This window comes from Emydura macquarii, unplaced genomic scaffold (genome assembly GCF_026122565.2).
Source record: "Emydura macquarii macquarii isolate MOO-44397 ecotype Brisbane River unplaced genomic scaffold, CSIRO-AGI_Emac_v2 contig_554, whole genome shotgun sequence".
NCBI lineage: Eukaryota > Metazoa > Chordata > Testudines > Chelidae > Emydura > Emydura macquarii.
This window is the reverse complement of record NW_027130691.1, coordinates 2,885,033-2,900,951: the sequence shown is the minus strand read 5'-3', so window position 1 is coordinate 2,900,951 and position 15,919 is coordinate 2,885,033. Positions and strand designations below refer to the sequence as shown.

The 15,919-nt window shown below is 49.7% G+C and overlaps 1 protein-coding gene across 1 annotated transcript; it reads right to left on the bottom strand.

Annotated features, from left to right (window-relative positions):
- Positions 1–1,290: 1,290 nt before the first annotated feature.
- Positions 1,291–14,612, bottom strand: GLTP (glycolipid transfer protein). Its single transcript, XM_067539447.1, has 5 exons — positions 14,481–14,612; positions 5,216–5,277; positions 4,289–4,422; positions 3,280–3,430; positions 1,291–2,275 (listed from the first exon to the last, which is right to left on the bottom strand). Exons 1-5 carry the CDS (start codon positions 14,581–14,583, stop codon positions 2,093–2,095), a joined length of 633 nt encoding a protein of 210 aa, XP_067395548.1. The 5' UTR covers positions 14,584–14,612; the 3' UTR covers positions 1,291–2,092.
- Between the last annotated feature and the right edge of the window lie 1,307 nt (positions 14,613–15,919).

Below are 15,919 nucleotides of genomic sequence, written 5' to 3'. Positions count from 1 at the left end.
AGTGGTGGCAGATGACAGAACAAGGGGGGAGGTCTAGGTTGGACATTAGGAAAAATTTTCACTAGGAGGGTGGTGAAGTACTGGAATGGGTTACCTAGGGAGGTGGTGGAATCTCCATCTTTAGAAGTTTTTAAGGCCCAGCTTGACAAGGCCCTGGCTGGGATGATTTAGTGGGGTTGGTCCAGATGACCTCAAGCTCTTTTCCAACCCTCATCTTCTATGATTCTCTCACCACTGCGTCCCCATTTGCTGTAAACTGGCTGCCCCTCGCTCTGATCAGGTATTCCTCATCCTCCATTTTCTGCTCTGCTCATCCATCCCCCCCATTTTCAATCCTGCTGCCCAGAAGTACAGAGGCGGAGATGAACTGAGGGCCTGACCAGCAGTGCGGACACCTATACAGGAGGGTGTCATAGCCCTCTGGTTGCAGACTCAGAAATGACAAGGTCTGAGTGGGGCATGACTGAGCTCCTCCTCCTTCCATGGCATGGGGCTGTCTCCTGGACCCCAGACAAGGCCTATTAGAGGGCAGCTAAGATTGTTGCTGCTCTGGCCTCTGTGAGCCACAGAACAGCACAGGCACCTTCCAGCAGCACTAAATTTACTTATTTACTCGGAGATCAATGGAGTATTAAGCATGTGAGCAGCTGTGCACCCAGCCAGATTTTAACCAACCTTTTTTCTTCTAATGCTGAGCATGTGGACAGAAAAGCAGCCACTAGTGCCTCAGTAAGAAAATGTAGCTAGATCCCATGGAGTATCAGACACCACCTGGAAATAGTCTAAAGACAGGGTAGAACTCTGTACCAGTTAGGGTAACCAAAATGTCCCTGGAAGAACACTGGCAGGAAAGACTGTGGGGGCAAGTGAACAAGGTATCTGAAGAGCTGGCTCTCAACCCTTCTACAGTGAACGCCATTTCTCTGTGCCGCCAGACTGGTAAAAGTTTGGTGGAGCAGGAAGGTCAAATGATAAGTTTAAAAGACAAACCTCAGTCAATTGAATTAAAGCTAGATCATGTTAAATAGCCCTATCTGCTGGTGAGATACAAGGACTCTGCATCTGAAATAGGCCTGTAGGTAATTTAGCTACTAGAATTACCTAACCGCACACCTAGGACTCCAGATGTTTGTAGAGGGATGCTTCCCGTTACTGAAGAGATGCTCCACGTGAAATTTAAGAGAACACAAGGGTTAAGGAGACATGTCTCTACATATGGCCCCAACACCACAGGAGAAAGAATTTTTCTAGTAAGAGAGGACATCAAAAGAAAATTTCAAAGACAGGATGTTTCATTTTTAGCATTTATTTGAGTTCTCTCTCTGCACCCCATAGTCCTCACATAAGGCTTGGTTGTGCCATAAACCACGATTAAGGCAACTTGTGTCTCTGCAGCAAAATGTTTTGAAATGGATACACATAAGTTACAATTCAGAGTAACTGTCCCTGAAGGAATAGTTATGCTGAAGAAACCATTCACACACAGAAGAAAACTCAATCCTACAAGATTAAAACGTGACTCAGGAAAATCATTGAAGCCTTATTTTCTTGCAAATTTCTGGCATTATTTTGGAAGCTTCTCTTAGTCACTCATAATGTGAGTAACACAGCTTGATTGCACTAACACCACTATTTTCAACACAGTACATCTCAGGTAATTGCAGCAATTGTAGTACAAACTCATCATGATATCTAAATATACAGGCAATCCAAAATATACACTAATATCTTTGTAAAATACACTCTTCTGGCAAAGCCAGAAAAAAGCAGAAGCTAAGTATTATTGTCAGTTATACCTCATTCCCCCAGCCATGTTTTAAAGGAATCCATTAAGTAAAAAAGAATAGAAAGTTTTATTGCTCTCCCATGGTAAAAATGTGTTTCAAGTTTCAAGATTTCAGATGCAATCATTTTTTTGCTCTGTTTCTATAGAGAACTATTTAAAAAACGGGCTATCCCCTGCATATCCAGGCCAAGAATCAAAGTCACTGGATGAACAGGAACAGCCCCAGTGCTCAGTGATAAAGAGTTCCCATTTTAGGGCAAAGGTAATGTGTACTTTATACGTGGTGATAGGAGTCCTGTGCAAACTTTAAGCTTTGTAGTTCAGTTCTGCATTCATTTTTGTGTACATGTCATAAATCGCATCCAGCACAGGAGTGGCTTTTGTTAGGAACTGGTGGATCTTCTCTAGAGTCTCCTCCTCGTTCACTTCCTTTCCCTTCTCAAGAGCCTTCATCAGATCCGACTTGTATGGAAGAGCATAGACTGATCCCTAAGTGGGGGAAAGAACTTGTAGTGAAACAGAGGTAGGCAGGACACCCAGTTTGCTTCAGAGTTCACACTGGTTTCTTGTACCAACGGTTTGTACAAGAAACCGAAGATAAAACTAGCACCTATCTTGGGCTGGACGCACCCTAGAAGCTGCAGGGGACTCAGCACCTCTAAGCATCAGGTCAGCATGTCTTAAGCAAACACAGATGTAAACTTATAGTTTCCTTCCAACTTGCTTAGTTTACTGAAGAAACCCTCAGTACAGACGATTAAATCAGCATCCCCATCCCCTGCCCTCTGCCATAGACACTGCCCTCTGAATTCACCATTCTGTTTTGCCTGCCAGTTTTCAGTCACCACCAACTTCCCCTGCCCTTCCCAGGCTCCCATTGGCAGCACCCTTAGGGCCCAGCCCACACACCCAAGAGCCCCCACGCACAGAGCAGAACAATCCCTGGCTCTGCACCAAAGCATTTAAGTTAGTTCTTACAAGCGCATCATCTGATCAATCTTCCAGACAGAATTTGCTGTGGCACGTGTCTATGATGTAAGCGCACTGGCTACTCAAAATTGAGCATCTCCTTGGGATCAGCGTACTGGCCCAGAGCCCCACGTCTCCTGCAGGGGCCTCGGGCATAGCACCCAGTGGCCAGGATTTCCAGGAGTGACTAGTGACCAAGAGGCTCAACCAGCATCACTTCACAGGGGCCAGGTTTTCAGAGGGCAGGAGCTCTGCACTGTCCGAGAAGTCAGGTTCCTCTATAGCGTCTAGGTGGGCTCCCAAATCCCGAGACACTTTGGAAAATCATGGCTCCCCAAGCCTAGGAGGAGCAGATCAAAGCCCAATCCCACAATCCTTATGCAGGAGAGACTGAAAGGTGTTTACAGACTACCTAGGGACCAACTCCCAGCAGCCTCCACCTCGAAGCTCTGATATAGGGGCTACACCCTTCAAGTCAGTCCTGTGACTCCCCCTCCCCACCCCCTTTTGAGACAAGGACTCACTGAAAAGAGCTTCTGCAGCATCCAGCCATGATACTTCTTCAGGGCTATTTCATAGGCTTTCATTGCATTGACTCGGATGAGGTTTGGGTTTTCCTCATCCCTCTCGCCATCCGAAATGCTCTGCAGGATAACTTGAATGAACTTCAGGCCTCTGAGTGAATAGAGAGAGCACAGAACAACCCTGTGAGAGGTTGGCACCAGACAACTGCTGATCAAGCATCGCACAGTTCACCTACCATCCCTCAGGTGAGGTTAGGAGGTAAACAGCACCTGCCAGCCTGGCAACTCCCTGAAAGCGTCACCCACATTATCAGTCTCCAAACGTCTCCCTGATGGAGGTTAACAGTCTGTGACCCCGACCACTGGCCAACCAACCCCGGGACTCTGGATTTCTTGCACCAGGGTTTTCACATGGCCCTCTCCGGTCAGGGAGCTCACATGGCCTAGGCCAAGTTCAGGTCACTCAAGACCCGAGCCACATTCCTTTCTTTTTGATTAGGTATTGGGGTCACCCAGAGAATGGAATTTCGTGGGCTGGAGATGAACCAGAGGGACAGTGCTAGCCTGACCTGCCAGAGGGAAAACTGAAATAACTCCACTGAAGCCCTACGTAAGACCAGCTAGACTTGCTATGCTCTACTGAGCTAGTGGTATATTTCTGCTTGGGATGGTTTGTGATCCAACCGCCCCCCACTTTGCCCGCCCCACAGCAAACCTATTAGCCACACCCAGCCTTTGTTTGTGCTGCACTAGACAGAACAGCATGCACCCAGAGAGGCACCGCCACATTCACCTGTAGAGTATACTTTACTCTAGGGAAGAGGCATTGTTTTACCAGGTGAAAGACATACTGAAGGGGGACACAAATTAATAGCAATGGCATTTTAACTAAGCTGGAAACACAAAGAGCGACTTCATTCTCTGTCCTGGAATCAGCATTTGGCATACAAGTCTAAGGAGCAAGAGATACACCCACAAGTGTACCACAGATGCAGAATCCACATTTCACCTTTTCAGCCACATTAGCGCCAATGTCGCACCAGCTTTTGGCCATGCTGCTCCATACATTTCCTTTTCCACTTCCAAAATGTTCTTTAGTGTTTTGAACTTGGTAGGATTGGATTCATAAACTGCTCGGATTTTCTGAAATCAACCAAAAGAAAATTCAGAGCTTTGCCTGAAAGTTGTCCACAGTGCAAGAGAAGAGTGAGTACATTTGCAATTAAAATACACAACGTTATGAGCAATGACCTCTCTGCTCCCATTACAGGCAGCTCAGCAATGCACAGCAGCATTGCAGAAGGAGGGAAAATGGTCCAAGTATTTATCCAAACTCAGGGTGTTTAGCATTTATTATAGCATCACAGCTGTGTAAATGGGGGATTCAGCAATCAACTAGCCAAGAAGCACATTCGCTGGAAACCCAAATCCACAGAGCTGCAGAAGTTCAGGCTCCTTCAGGAAGAACTCTCGTTTTAGGACTGCAGTGGTAAGGAACAAAATACTTCCAAGATCTGCTGAAGACGTTAGCCTGGTTCTCTCATGCCAACTTTGGTCCTGGTGTTCACCACTTTAGGGACTGTGTGGGACTTCACGCAGAAGCAACTAACTGAAAAGAGGCCAGCCAACACACAGGTAATCCAGTGGAAAGAAACCTATACAGATGGCTTGGGGGGGGAGACAGGAAGCAACAAGCTGCTCTGACTGCTCTTCTTCTTGAAGCTGTGTTAAACTCAGTGCCATCCTCTTTCCCATCTCCAACAGCTGTTCATTTTGACAGTTTCACATGGGAGGAGTTCACCATATTCAAGTCTCCCTAGCACAGCACAACACATCAGTTATTACAGCTATTGTAGCCTTGTGCATTCACATTTGAAGACTTAATGCAAGTACCACCAGAATACGGGTCTTGAAGAATCTGAGATCTCCTTCCTACCTTGATATTTCCAGCTAGATCTGCTTTGACTGGTGAATACACTATCGGTGCCCCGAGGCAATCTATGGAGAGAAAAAAAAAAAAGCTTGTGTCAGGAAGGGCAACAGAAAGAGCCGGTTTATAACAGAGCAGATCCCTGAGTCAGGGCATCCAACTAGCTACCTTTGAACTACAGTCAAAAGGCAACAGATCCGGAACATTTCACAGGTACAAAAAAGCCAGGCTGAAAAAAGCGTGGTCTGTCTAGAAACAGCTGAGTTAGAAAGAGGGTGTCCAGTGAAGTGAATAAATAACCATACGCAGGGCAAAAAAAAAAAATCACAAGCAGTCTGTGTGCTTATATCAGTATTTCAGAGACAAGCCAATTCAGACCCTACCAGTCAGTACCACCCATTTACCAGTGCAGTGAGCAAGACAGGTTTGCTTAAGGTCAAAACACTCTCAAGGTGGCCAGCTTGGTAATGCTGTATTACCACATCACTTTCGTTTTCACTCTGCCTCTCCAACTATTTAGCAAGCTTACATGTGTCCCAATTTGAACCTCTTCCTTTACTGAGGAATCTGACTTCCCATCCCACAGGCTTTTATAGTCTATGTTCTTGTCCTCACTGCTCAAAGGGAAGGATTTAGGCATGAACTATCCCGAGGGAAGAACACAGGGAAGACCAGGTACTTCGATTTGAATTCAACCCCAGGCGAGGGTCTAGCGCTGACTACGCTTAGTTACCTCATTATGAAACTGAAGTGCGGTCTTCATTGTGTCCTTCCCTTGTGTTAGCTCAAGCATTAGTGACCCAGAGGTAAGGTGCACCACTTTTTTTTTTTGTTTAGAGCAATGATTCCGATTACTTCCCCCCTTACGTGGCTGTGAACCTTATTTTTAATCAAGGCTGGTTAACTGAAGGGCAGCGCCACCTACTGTTAGTTACCCTGTTTGAGTTGGTGTATAACATTTCCCCGATCCCCTGAAATCCTGGCCCCTACTTGCCCATGGGCTGGCAATGATGTTTCGATCCAGGAGAGCCTCTAAGGGATATGGAGCCTTCACCTCTAGATCACAGGCCTGAATCTGGATTGGGTTGAAACTGTCCAGGAGTTGGGGCTGGGCGAGTCTCACTTGGACAAGCACACAAGGTAGAAAAACCCTAGCTCCACAGTTTGCCCTTGGCCAGCAGTCTCACAGGCGCCAAAAGTTGAATGAGATTCCTCTCAACCATACCAGCTCCCATCGGGCCAGGGCAGAAACACGCTGACAATGATGAGAGCGGAGACTCGGCACCGTTGCTGCCCAGGCCGTGCCTGCACTGGTCTTGACCTCACTTCCACCCAATTCACTTTACTGAGCCTGAAACTTTACTTTCCTGTGCTTCGGCCAGACCTCCGGAGAGAGTTACATACAGAGATGGGAAAGGACCATGACATGCTTGCACCAAATTTCACACCAGCACTGCTGGCTCTCAGGAACATCTCACCTAAACTGAAGAATTACTAAGAAGGCCAGCACGCAGCAGAGCACTAGAAGCCAGACCCCTAATTCAGAGAGCCACGAGGGCTGGTACCACTGACATTTGGGAACCATTTTCATGCTGTCTTACTTCTTCACATAACTTGAAGGGTGTTTATTTTACTGTACTGTTATTTATGGAGTTCTAACAAAATGTTTCAGTAAAATCAATGCATCTAATTAAAAAGTATAACAAGTCATTGATAGCAGTTGGCAATCAAGGCAGCCATTATCCAGTTTTATACTCTGCTTTGGTGGACTTTTGTCATGCAATTCTACCACAATAGCAGACATTGTCAGGAGCACAACCACTGTTAGCAGCTCCTGGAACAGAACACTAGCTATTGTCGGACGAGGACATTTAAAAGAGCTACAGATTCCACCTGTACAATGAGAGATGGACGTGGCCCGAGAACAGCAAGTCCTGACATCAGGATATGGAGAGGCAGCGGAATCAGCCCTCTGGATTTGCCACTGAAGATCATCAGCCCTTTACTCTATGCACACATCATGCCCACAGCCCAGCGCCTGGGGCACCCCAATACAGTGTAATCCCCACATACACTGGCAGGGTGCCTCACATACCACACTCCCCACTGAGATTTCTCTGCAGGGGTTGGGGCAGTCTGCTTAGAAAAAAAAAAGTTACATTTCATGACACCCCCATGGATGGATTCTGTGAATGGAAATGCCTAACAATCCATGCAAATCCTAGTAGCCAGCAGCCTGGGACCGCCAGGCACATCCACTCTAGACAAGTGAACTGGGTAGTTATTTCCACTGGACAAACTACTGACCCTTCCTGCATCCACAGCACGCTGCTGGGAGAGCAGTCTGACTGATTACAGACATTACCGTAGCACCCAGAGGCCCCAGTCAGCCTTAGGGCATCATTGTGCTGGACTGCTACATGGACACAGAAAAAGAGAGGTCACGAGAACGGCTTTGGCCATGCTAAATTTAAGCTGAAAGCCAGAGGCCCAGAAGATATCAGACAGGGCGAGGTGCAGGGCTGGCCGGAGCGGGACGGGTCAGAAGCAGAGGCATATCCTGAGCCTTCAGCATCAGGACAGTAGCCGGGACTGTACAAGTGAGCTCCTGTAGAGGGTGCAGAGTGAGAAGATGGAGAGCGGAGGACCATCCCCTCTAGGAACCAGCCAAACGGGAAGGAGAACCAAGAGGAAATCAGGAAAGCCAAGGGAGGACAGGATGAGAGAAGGAACATGAGCCTGGCAGGACCCAAAGCAGCAGCAAGGTCCACAAGAGGGCTGAGCTGAGAAGGAATACTGGACTCCGATCCACTGAACGGCAGAAGTGGCACTTTGCCCACCTAAACCAGTTTGCTAAACCACCTTCTCTGGCTCCCTGCAGCCCATTCCACTTCGGGGAAAGGGCCCAGGCCTGCCCAGAAGGGAGCCACCACCAAACAGCCAACATGAGATCCCAATCAACCAAAGGAGCAGCCATCCCGGGGGAGGATGACAACAGTTTGCGGGCACTGTTGGTGTGTTGGAAAGCAGTCTGTCACCCCCCCATTAACTTATGAAATTTTTCCATAAATACATACACAGAAAACTCCGCCCGCCCCCCCCCCCCAAAAAAAATCCCACTATACGTAAGTTTCATGATATAGTAACCCTTTGCTACCTAACCTTACCTATACTTGAAACATTTGATTATACAGAACATGAATCAATTACAGAGTTTACAATTTGTTTGTAAAAATCCAGCTATTTTTAAATCTTATTCTGCCTTCTTATTTTACATACAGAGAAGCTGAAGGGAAAAAAACAGTTATTAGAATAAGAAAGAACTGAAGAAAATTCAAAGGTGGGGCAAACAGTGGGGCATTCATTTAATAGGATCATTCAGATATTTCCAGGACAGCATCCCGTATCGCAGACTTTTTCTTGGGTATTTCTGTTACATTATACATTTCTTTCCATGGTGGCCAAGTTTACGTGGTCTCTTCTCTAACCTTCAGTTGCGGATCACTTTTTGGATTTCCATTTTTATAGCAGTATTCTTTTAGCAATTATGAGTGGCCTGCTGAGCCAAAGTCTTTCAGATTTATTCCACTTCCAGTTAACATCCATTAGCTTTAAAACTATGTTATTAGCTTGTACCAACTTTAATAGGAAAAAGTTAACTCAACCATTAAGTTCTGCCTAAAACATGCGGGTGTAGGAGCAGTCTCAGAGCATAGGCCACAAGCTGTTTCTTGCTCCTACAAGATCAAAAAGGTGCCTACTGCAGCCGCCTGTGGCACAGACCCTGTCTTGTGAACACAGCTGCTCTGCCTTTCACATTCCTGTTTTACCAGTTTTAGCCCAGTTACTCAGTTTCCTTCTGCTCTGTATCACTCCAGAACCCAGCATATTGGCTCAGGCTAGCTGCCTCACCCTAGCAGCTTCTATCCATTGACAGTGAAGTGCCCCGTTCCTATTTCACCCCACAAAGAAATCCTTGAGAAGCTGGTGATAAACCGGAAGGTGAGTGGGATAATCAGTACTGTTTCCTGCTCGAACTATACTAGACACTCGATGTGCTCACAATGTAACAGCAGAACGTCCACGGTGTTGAAATATCCCAATGCTATTCACTGTGGCCTAATACAAATCAGGATTTTTAGGGCTGGTTTACACACAACTTATTCCCAAAGAGATATTGCACTTTAAATCCACACCCTACTGTAATCCAAACTAACTTTCAAGTGTAAACAAGCCCTTAAATTACTCTACAGATGAGTCAGTGGTTACAGAAGACAAGCATGACAGGAATTCATGAAGGTGGCAGCTACTAATGTCTCCACTTGTGGCTCTGTCATGTGTTTATAACACAGTTTACTTTGGATACTACTTTGGATACTACTACCCTAACACACCACCACCTGGTTTGCACCAAGGCTGCGGTGTAATAAAACGTCTCTTCAGAAATCCTGTTTCTAAGACATCGCCAAGATTACCTGGTTGCCTGATGCAGAGTTTAAGGGTTGCTGACAGACTGGGGAAGGCTCAAGGAAAAGAATCCTGGGAAATAGAGAAGTTTCTGGAAGTGGCAATACATGCAAATCACTCTCACATTTGGCCGAGATCTCATCTCTCAAGCTGCCCTCCCCACAACAGTAGTCTAAAAGTACTCCCCCAGCATGATTTGGACAGTGCAATAAGAACTCAGCCAATCTTTGGGGTTATGGAGGGACAGAGGCTATGAAGTACTGTAAAGATCACTGCATGGAAGAGGAGTTTGCAGTGGCCTAGGGAATGAGGGGAACAGAACACAGACAGCAGTCTTGTGGTTAAAGGACTGGACTCCAGTCTGGGTTCCATCCCTGGCACCTCCCCTGATTTTCCAGGCTACTGTGATTTATCCAAGGTTTCTTGTTGTGGCTCAGCTCCCTCTTTGATGTGGTTGGGCTAGCCCAGGTGGGTCTTACAGTGGCCAGTTTGACTCAAGGGAATTTGAACTGCCTGCTTCAGCAGTTTTTCAACACAGTAGTTCAGCCAGTTGGATGTGGTCTTTGCTAATTAACCTTTCACTGCGGGAGTTGTCCAGTGACAACCCCATCAGTCACGGCATTACAACATGATCAAGTCAGACAGACATTGTGTGGGATGATCCCTTTGTAAAAAGCTTTGCATCTCACACATGAGCACTCCCCGAGCCCATAGCAAGGATGGGAGTGCCAGGTACTTTAGGGAGGTTTTAATGCACAGCATTTCTAACACTCTGCTGGGAATGTAAGAGCAACATAGTTTAAAAAAAAAAAAAAAAAAAAAAAAAGTGTTCAACAGATCTGCTGCTCCCCATGGGAATTCAGAGTCACACTTTTATTTGAACAAAGTTACTGTTTTTTTCACCCCAGATACATGCGGGAAATCGTGCTAGATTCTATTCCGGCTCACAAACAGAACTGTTAAGTTGGCTCCAGTTTCAGTGCCAAATTCTGCCTTCAACACACTGATCGTAAGCAAATTTTGTGAGGCTGCCAGAAGAAAAACAGCTTTTCCCTTGAGAAATCAAATAGTCACGGAGACAGGCATGGAACCTCTACTGTCTGTTTACACTGTCACTTTTGACACAGAGTTGCCCTTTACACAGACTGTTCTAGACCCTCCCCACACCAAGCCGAAGCAGGTTTTGTATGATCAGAGGTTCCAGCTCCACCTTGGAAAAGGATTCTCCCTCTAAGGGTTGCCAACTTGACTACAGGCCAGAGGTGCCTCACGCTTAGCAAGAATTTCAAGCCGTCTCTGTGCAAAGTGTTCAGCATAGCCAGGGAGCTCAGATGGGCTTTCGTTCGGAGGTTGAAAACTGAGATTGAAAACTGAACTATGCCTTGTCACTTGTATTGCTGCTAGTCACAACCTTCCCAGCAGCAACGAAACTAACAGAATGAAGTCAGCTTCCTCACTGCTGCTGGAGAGGCGGTCGGTATTCCCTAAATGACGGGTCACAGGAAGGGTGTAGGTGGATTGCATGTCACTGCCCACCCACGTCACTCCCCACACCCCACACATGCCTCGGAAGCACTCCCTCTCCCACCATCCTGCACTCTCATTGCTGCTGGGCCAGGGCAGCAGGGTGAGAAGTGGGATCCAGGCAGCCACAGCACAGGGGAAGCAGCTGGAGCCAACAAGTGGACAGTTAGCAGCCAGGGAGACAGGAGGGGGCAGGGGCTGGGAGAGGGGGCAGGGGCTGGGAGAGGGGGCAGGGGCTGGGAGAGGGGGCAGGGGCTGGGAGAGGGGGCAGGGGCTGGGAGAGGGGGCAGGGAGCCGAGCAAGAGGTTTGGGGAGGGAAGAGGAGGGCATTGGAGGACTGAGAAGAGCAGGGGAAGACAAAATGCAGTTGGTGGGTCGCCTTAATTAAAACGTGTGGGAATTACTGTGACAGCAGAGGCAGGCACTGGAGATATCCATTGGGAAAATGGATCAAAAGTTGAGTTTGGAGGACAGTGTCGCAGACCCCTCTCCACTGCAAAAGCCAGGAGGCTGGGGGAGGGCCAACACTTCCATTGGAATCCCAACATCCTCCTCTTTGCAAATAGCCCATGAAGGGAAGGGGGGCACAGAAACTGGTTTCTCACCTGGGTGTTGCCCCAGTCAGTATCTTTGGCTAGTAGGTTTAATCCTCCGGCTTTTAGGTGTGGGGTACAATTGCTAAACATTGTGTGCACATAGGTGGGAAGGAGGGAAAGATTTACAGGAAGTGCAATAGTGAGAATTGGGGTGGGGTCGAGAACTCAGGTTAGGGAAAGAAACGGGATAGAGAGTGATGAAAGGAAGAGAAGACGAAACAGTCACCAGAGACCATCCAGGAAGAGATGCCCCATGACCTATTCTAGGACAGCACATAGAAGCAGAGTTCACCTCTCTGTGTGGGGTGAAAGGACAAACCTTTAGAAGGCAGATGTACCCAAGGTATGAAGTTTAAATCTCATCACTGCTTGAGACTCAAACGATCAGAGGAAGTATCTACCAGGAATCCACGAACGTTAAAATCCACAGTACCCACACCTTACATGAATTCTTAGCAGGCGTTCAAGACAATGACTATTGTCAAAGATGAACCTGCCTTCTGAATGCAGAAAAGGAGTGAGGGGATTAAAAAGCCTTAAACCTTAGGCAGGAGGACAGCCTGTGCCAGGTCTCTAGCTCCTTTCCTGCAACTGCAATAAACCTTAAGCCTCTTCTGCTTTAACTACAACCCTGTCCTGAGGGTGTGAAGAGTGGGGTTTTACTTTAAACCTCCCTGCTTAGTTCAATGCTCACTTACCAGCCAAGTCCTGACAAGTGTCCCCTCCTCATTAGAACTGAACTGCAGACTTCAGCCCTGAAATGATAACAATTCTTGTACCCCAACCACTGAGCAGGACTGATCCAGTAACTTGCCTGCTAACAAACTGCATTCTCTTCCCACTCACAAACAGCCCCATCCCCAGATCTTGTTGGAACTGAAAGTCTGTCTCAGGAAGCAGAGCAACATTTTAATTACATTTTAACACCAAAAGGGAGAGACCATTATGATCATCAGTCTGACCTCCTGTGTAACACAGGCCATAGCACTTCATCCATAAATCCTGCATCAAGCCTTGCGCTCTACTTGTCAACTCCTCTGGGCAAGAAAGTTTTGTTGATGGGCAAGTAAACAATGTATTGTCCCATCACCATGCTACATGCCAGGCAAGCAGACTTTATGCCTGCGGAGCATGTTTTCTTCTAGGACAGGATTTAGAAGGCCAATTCCTGAGGACTGGGCAAAGTTCTCCCATTTAAATGCATTACAGGGGGATGCTGCCAACCCCAGCTGAGGCAGAAGAACTGGGGTGCAGTTTTCCCCTGCTCCATCAGGATATTTAATGCCAGAGTGTGGGAGCCTGTTCTTCTGGTTGGACTGTGTCCATTTACAAGATGACTGAGTATTAGTCATAGATTTGGGGGAAAAAGCAGCAGGAATCTCAGAACAGGAAAATGCCTGTTTCCTAGAGATGCACATTGACATTATGGAAGGAAGCTGCTGCTTCAGTGATGCCCTTTCCTGGGGCCAGGCAAGCCTTCACTTGTCCTGTGTCTCTTCCAGCCATGCTTTTCTGGACATCCCACCAGTGCGCCGAGTTTCCCTACACAGCCCTCATGGACTCACCACACTGTGTAACCTTAAATGCTCCCTTGAAACCTTACCTTATTCCAAGGCAGCTAATTAGGCTGAATTTTAAAGGGGGAGACTTCTGTTTAACTGTCTCCTCTGCCAGCTCCTGCTGTATCGAGATCTGGGAGAAGTTTGCCATGATCAAAGAGTCCGAATTTAGAGAGCATCTTAACATTACACCTGCCCGCGCCTCTCCTCTTAGGCGGTTGTAACAGAACCGCAAGCCACAGCTTGTTTGCTTTTGAAAACAAGCAGCCCTCCCCGCTTTTCAGACCCAGGCTGGGCTGGTTTCAGGTCAGAACGCAGGAGCAGAGTTTTAAACCCCAGAAAGGGAAGGCTTCGGACAGGAACACTGGGAAACCCGTCCACACGGGGCTCCTGGTGCCATTCATTTCCAAACAGACCAGGTCACCTCCAGGCACTTGAACTGTCGCCCAGGTTTGTGGGCATGCAGGGGAGGAAAAGAGCCCCACATACAGCTGTAGAGCTGTGTCGCTGAACACAGAACCCCGTCAAACCATGCCCTGTGTCGGCGTGGCCCCACGACCAGGAGAGGAAGCCTTCTCCGAAGGGCTGGGCCATAGCCCCGAACTGCTGGCCGGACCCAGGGTGTGGGGGGCGCTTCTCTGTTCTCGAAGAGACCCTCCGCCCGGCCCAGGGCTGACACGCACCGCACGGCCAGGCTGCGAGCGGCGCGGGCACGGCACCTGCAGGAGGCGCTGCCGTCCAGAGAGGGGCAAGCCGGAGCCGTGTAGACATAATCCCACCCGCACCGGGGGCCCGGCGCGGCTTTCACCGGAGCACAGCGGGGGGGAGGAGGGGGACGGGACGCACAAGCGGTGCCGCTTTAAAGACCCCCACGGCCCGGCCCAGGTTTAAAACAGCCCCGGAACCCTGCCGCCGGCGCCCAGCGGGAGCGCGAGTGACTCCGAATTAAGGGGCCGCGGAACCCCAGCCCCCGGCCGGGCCCAGCTCTCCGGACACCGAAGCCGGGCGGGCCAGCGGCTCCGACCCAGCCGCAGCCCCGCGTCTCCTCAGCCCGCCGCCCCCCGGGGCTGCCCGGCCCCAGACCCGGCCCCAGAGCCCGGCCCGCCCCGGGGCCCGGCCGCTCACCGAAGAAGGGCGGCAGGTGGGTCACGGCGTCCAGGAAGGGGCCGGTCTCGATCTCCCGGTCGGCCGGCACCACCCGGAACTCGTGCTCCAGCAGCAGCGCCATGGCGGGAGGGGGGGGAGGGGAAGCGCCGGGAGCGCGAGCGCAGCCGCCGCCGGGGCGCGGGCGACTCCGAGCCGGTCACTGAGCGCGGCGGGGGGCGGGGCGGGGAAGAGCCTCTGCGAGGCGGGGCCCAATCAGCGGGCCGGGCCTGACCCGCCCAATCAGCGGGCTAGCTCCGCCCAAGCCCCGCCCTTCCCCTCGCGGGGCCCGGCGGGCCGGGACACGCCCACTCAGGGAGACTGGCTCGGCCCAGCCTCGCCTCCCCGGGCCCGGCGCGCCCTCTGCGGGGTGAGAGCAGCGCCGCACGTGCCGCGCAGCCGCGCGAGGCCTCTCGTCCTCCCCGTCACCCTCTGCGGCGCGCGGACGAGGAGCTGGGACGTGCTGCTTGCCCCCGCCCCCACAGAACACGGGGTGGGGGGGGCAGCTGGTGACAGCAAGAGGCAGCAGGCTGCAAACACCTGTTTTCCCCCAGTGCACAGTGGGAACTCCTTGCTGGGGTGTTGTGAGGGCCAAAAGTATAAGGGGGCTAGAGACAGAGCGCGCGAAGGTGGTGGAGGACAGGTGCATCAGTGGCTATCAGCCAAGAGGATCAGGGGTGCAGCCCCATGATCTAGGTGTCCCTAACCCACCGACCGCTTGCAGCAGCAGCTAGGTGGCGGGGTGCAGCACCTGATACTTGCCCTGTTTGTTCATTCCCGCTGAAGCACTTGGCATTGGCCGCAGTCAGGAGACAGGCTACGGCGCTCCATGGACCATCCATCTGACCTCAAGTGCGGCCATTGTTATGATAATTTGCCTGGTGCTGAACTTGGGGTTAGAAGTCTGTAATTGCCAGGATCACCTCTGTGGCCTTCTTTGAAAATCAGCATTACATTGGCTGTCCACCAGTCATCAGGTACAGAGAGAGGTTTAAGCCATAGGTTGCAAACCACAGTGAGTCGTTCTGCAAGTTCATATTTGAGTGCCTTCAGAACTCTTGGGTGACCACCAGAGCCAGCACTGGGCATAGGCAGACGAAGCAACTGCAGTTCAAGGGCCTCTCCATTATGAGAATGTACCTATTTTAGTATGGGGTCGGGGTGGGGGGAAGGAGAGGAGGCAAAAATACTCCAGGCTTCCAATGGGCTAACACCAGCTCTGGTGAACACCACCTGGTCCTGGTGGCTGTAATGTATCCATTTGCTCCAAAACCTCCTGTATCCACACTTCAGTCTGGGACAGTTGCTCAGCTTTGTCACTGAAAAAGAATGACTCAGGTGTGGGAAACTCCCCCGCATTCTCTGCAGTGAAGACAGATGCAAAGAATTCATTCAGCTTCTCTGCAACAGCTTTGTCTTCC

Excerpts from the sequence above, each read along its gene's own strand:
- GLTP (XM_067539447.1), bottom strand. The coding sequence starts at position 14,583 with ATGGCGCTGCTGCTGGAGCACGAGTTCCGGGTGGTGCCGGCCGACCGG. Across the intron at positions 5,278-14,480 it reads CCACCTGCCGCCCTTCTTCG|ATTGCCTCGGGGCACCGATA; the intron begins GTGAGCGGCCGG and ends TTCTCTCCATAG. Across the intron at positions 4,423-5,215 it reads ATCTAGCTGGAAATATCAAG|AAAATCCGAGCAGTTTATGA; the intron begins GTAGGAAGGAGA and ends GGTTGATTTCAG.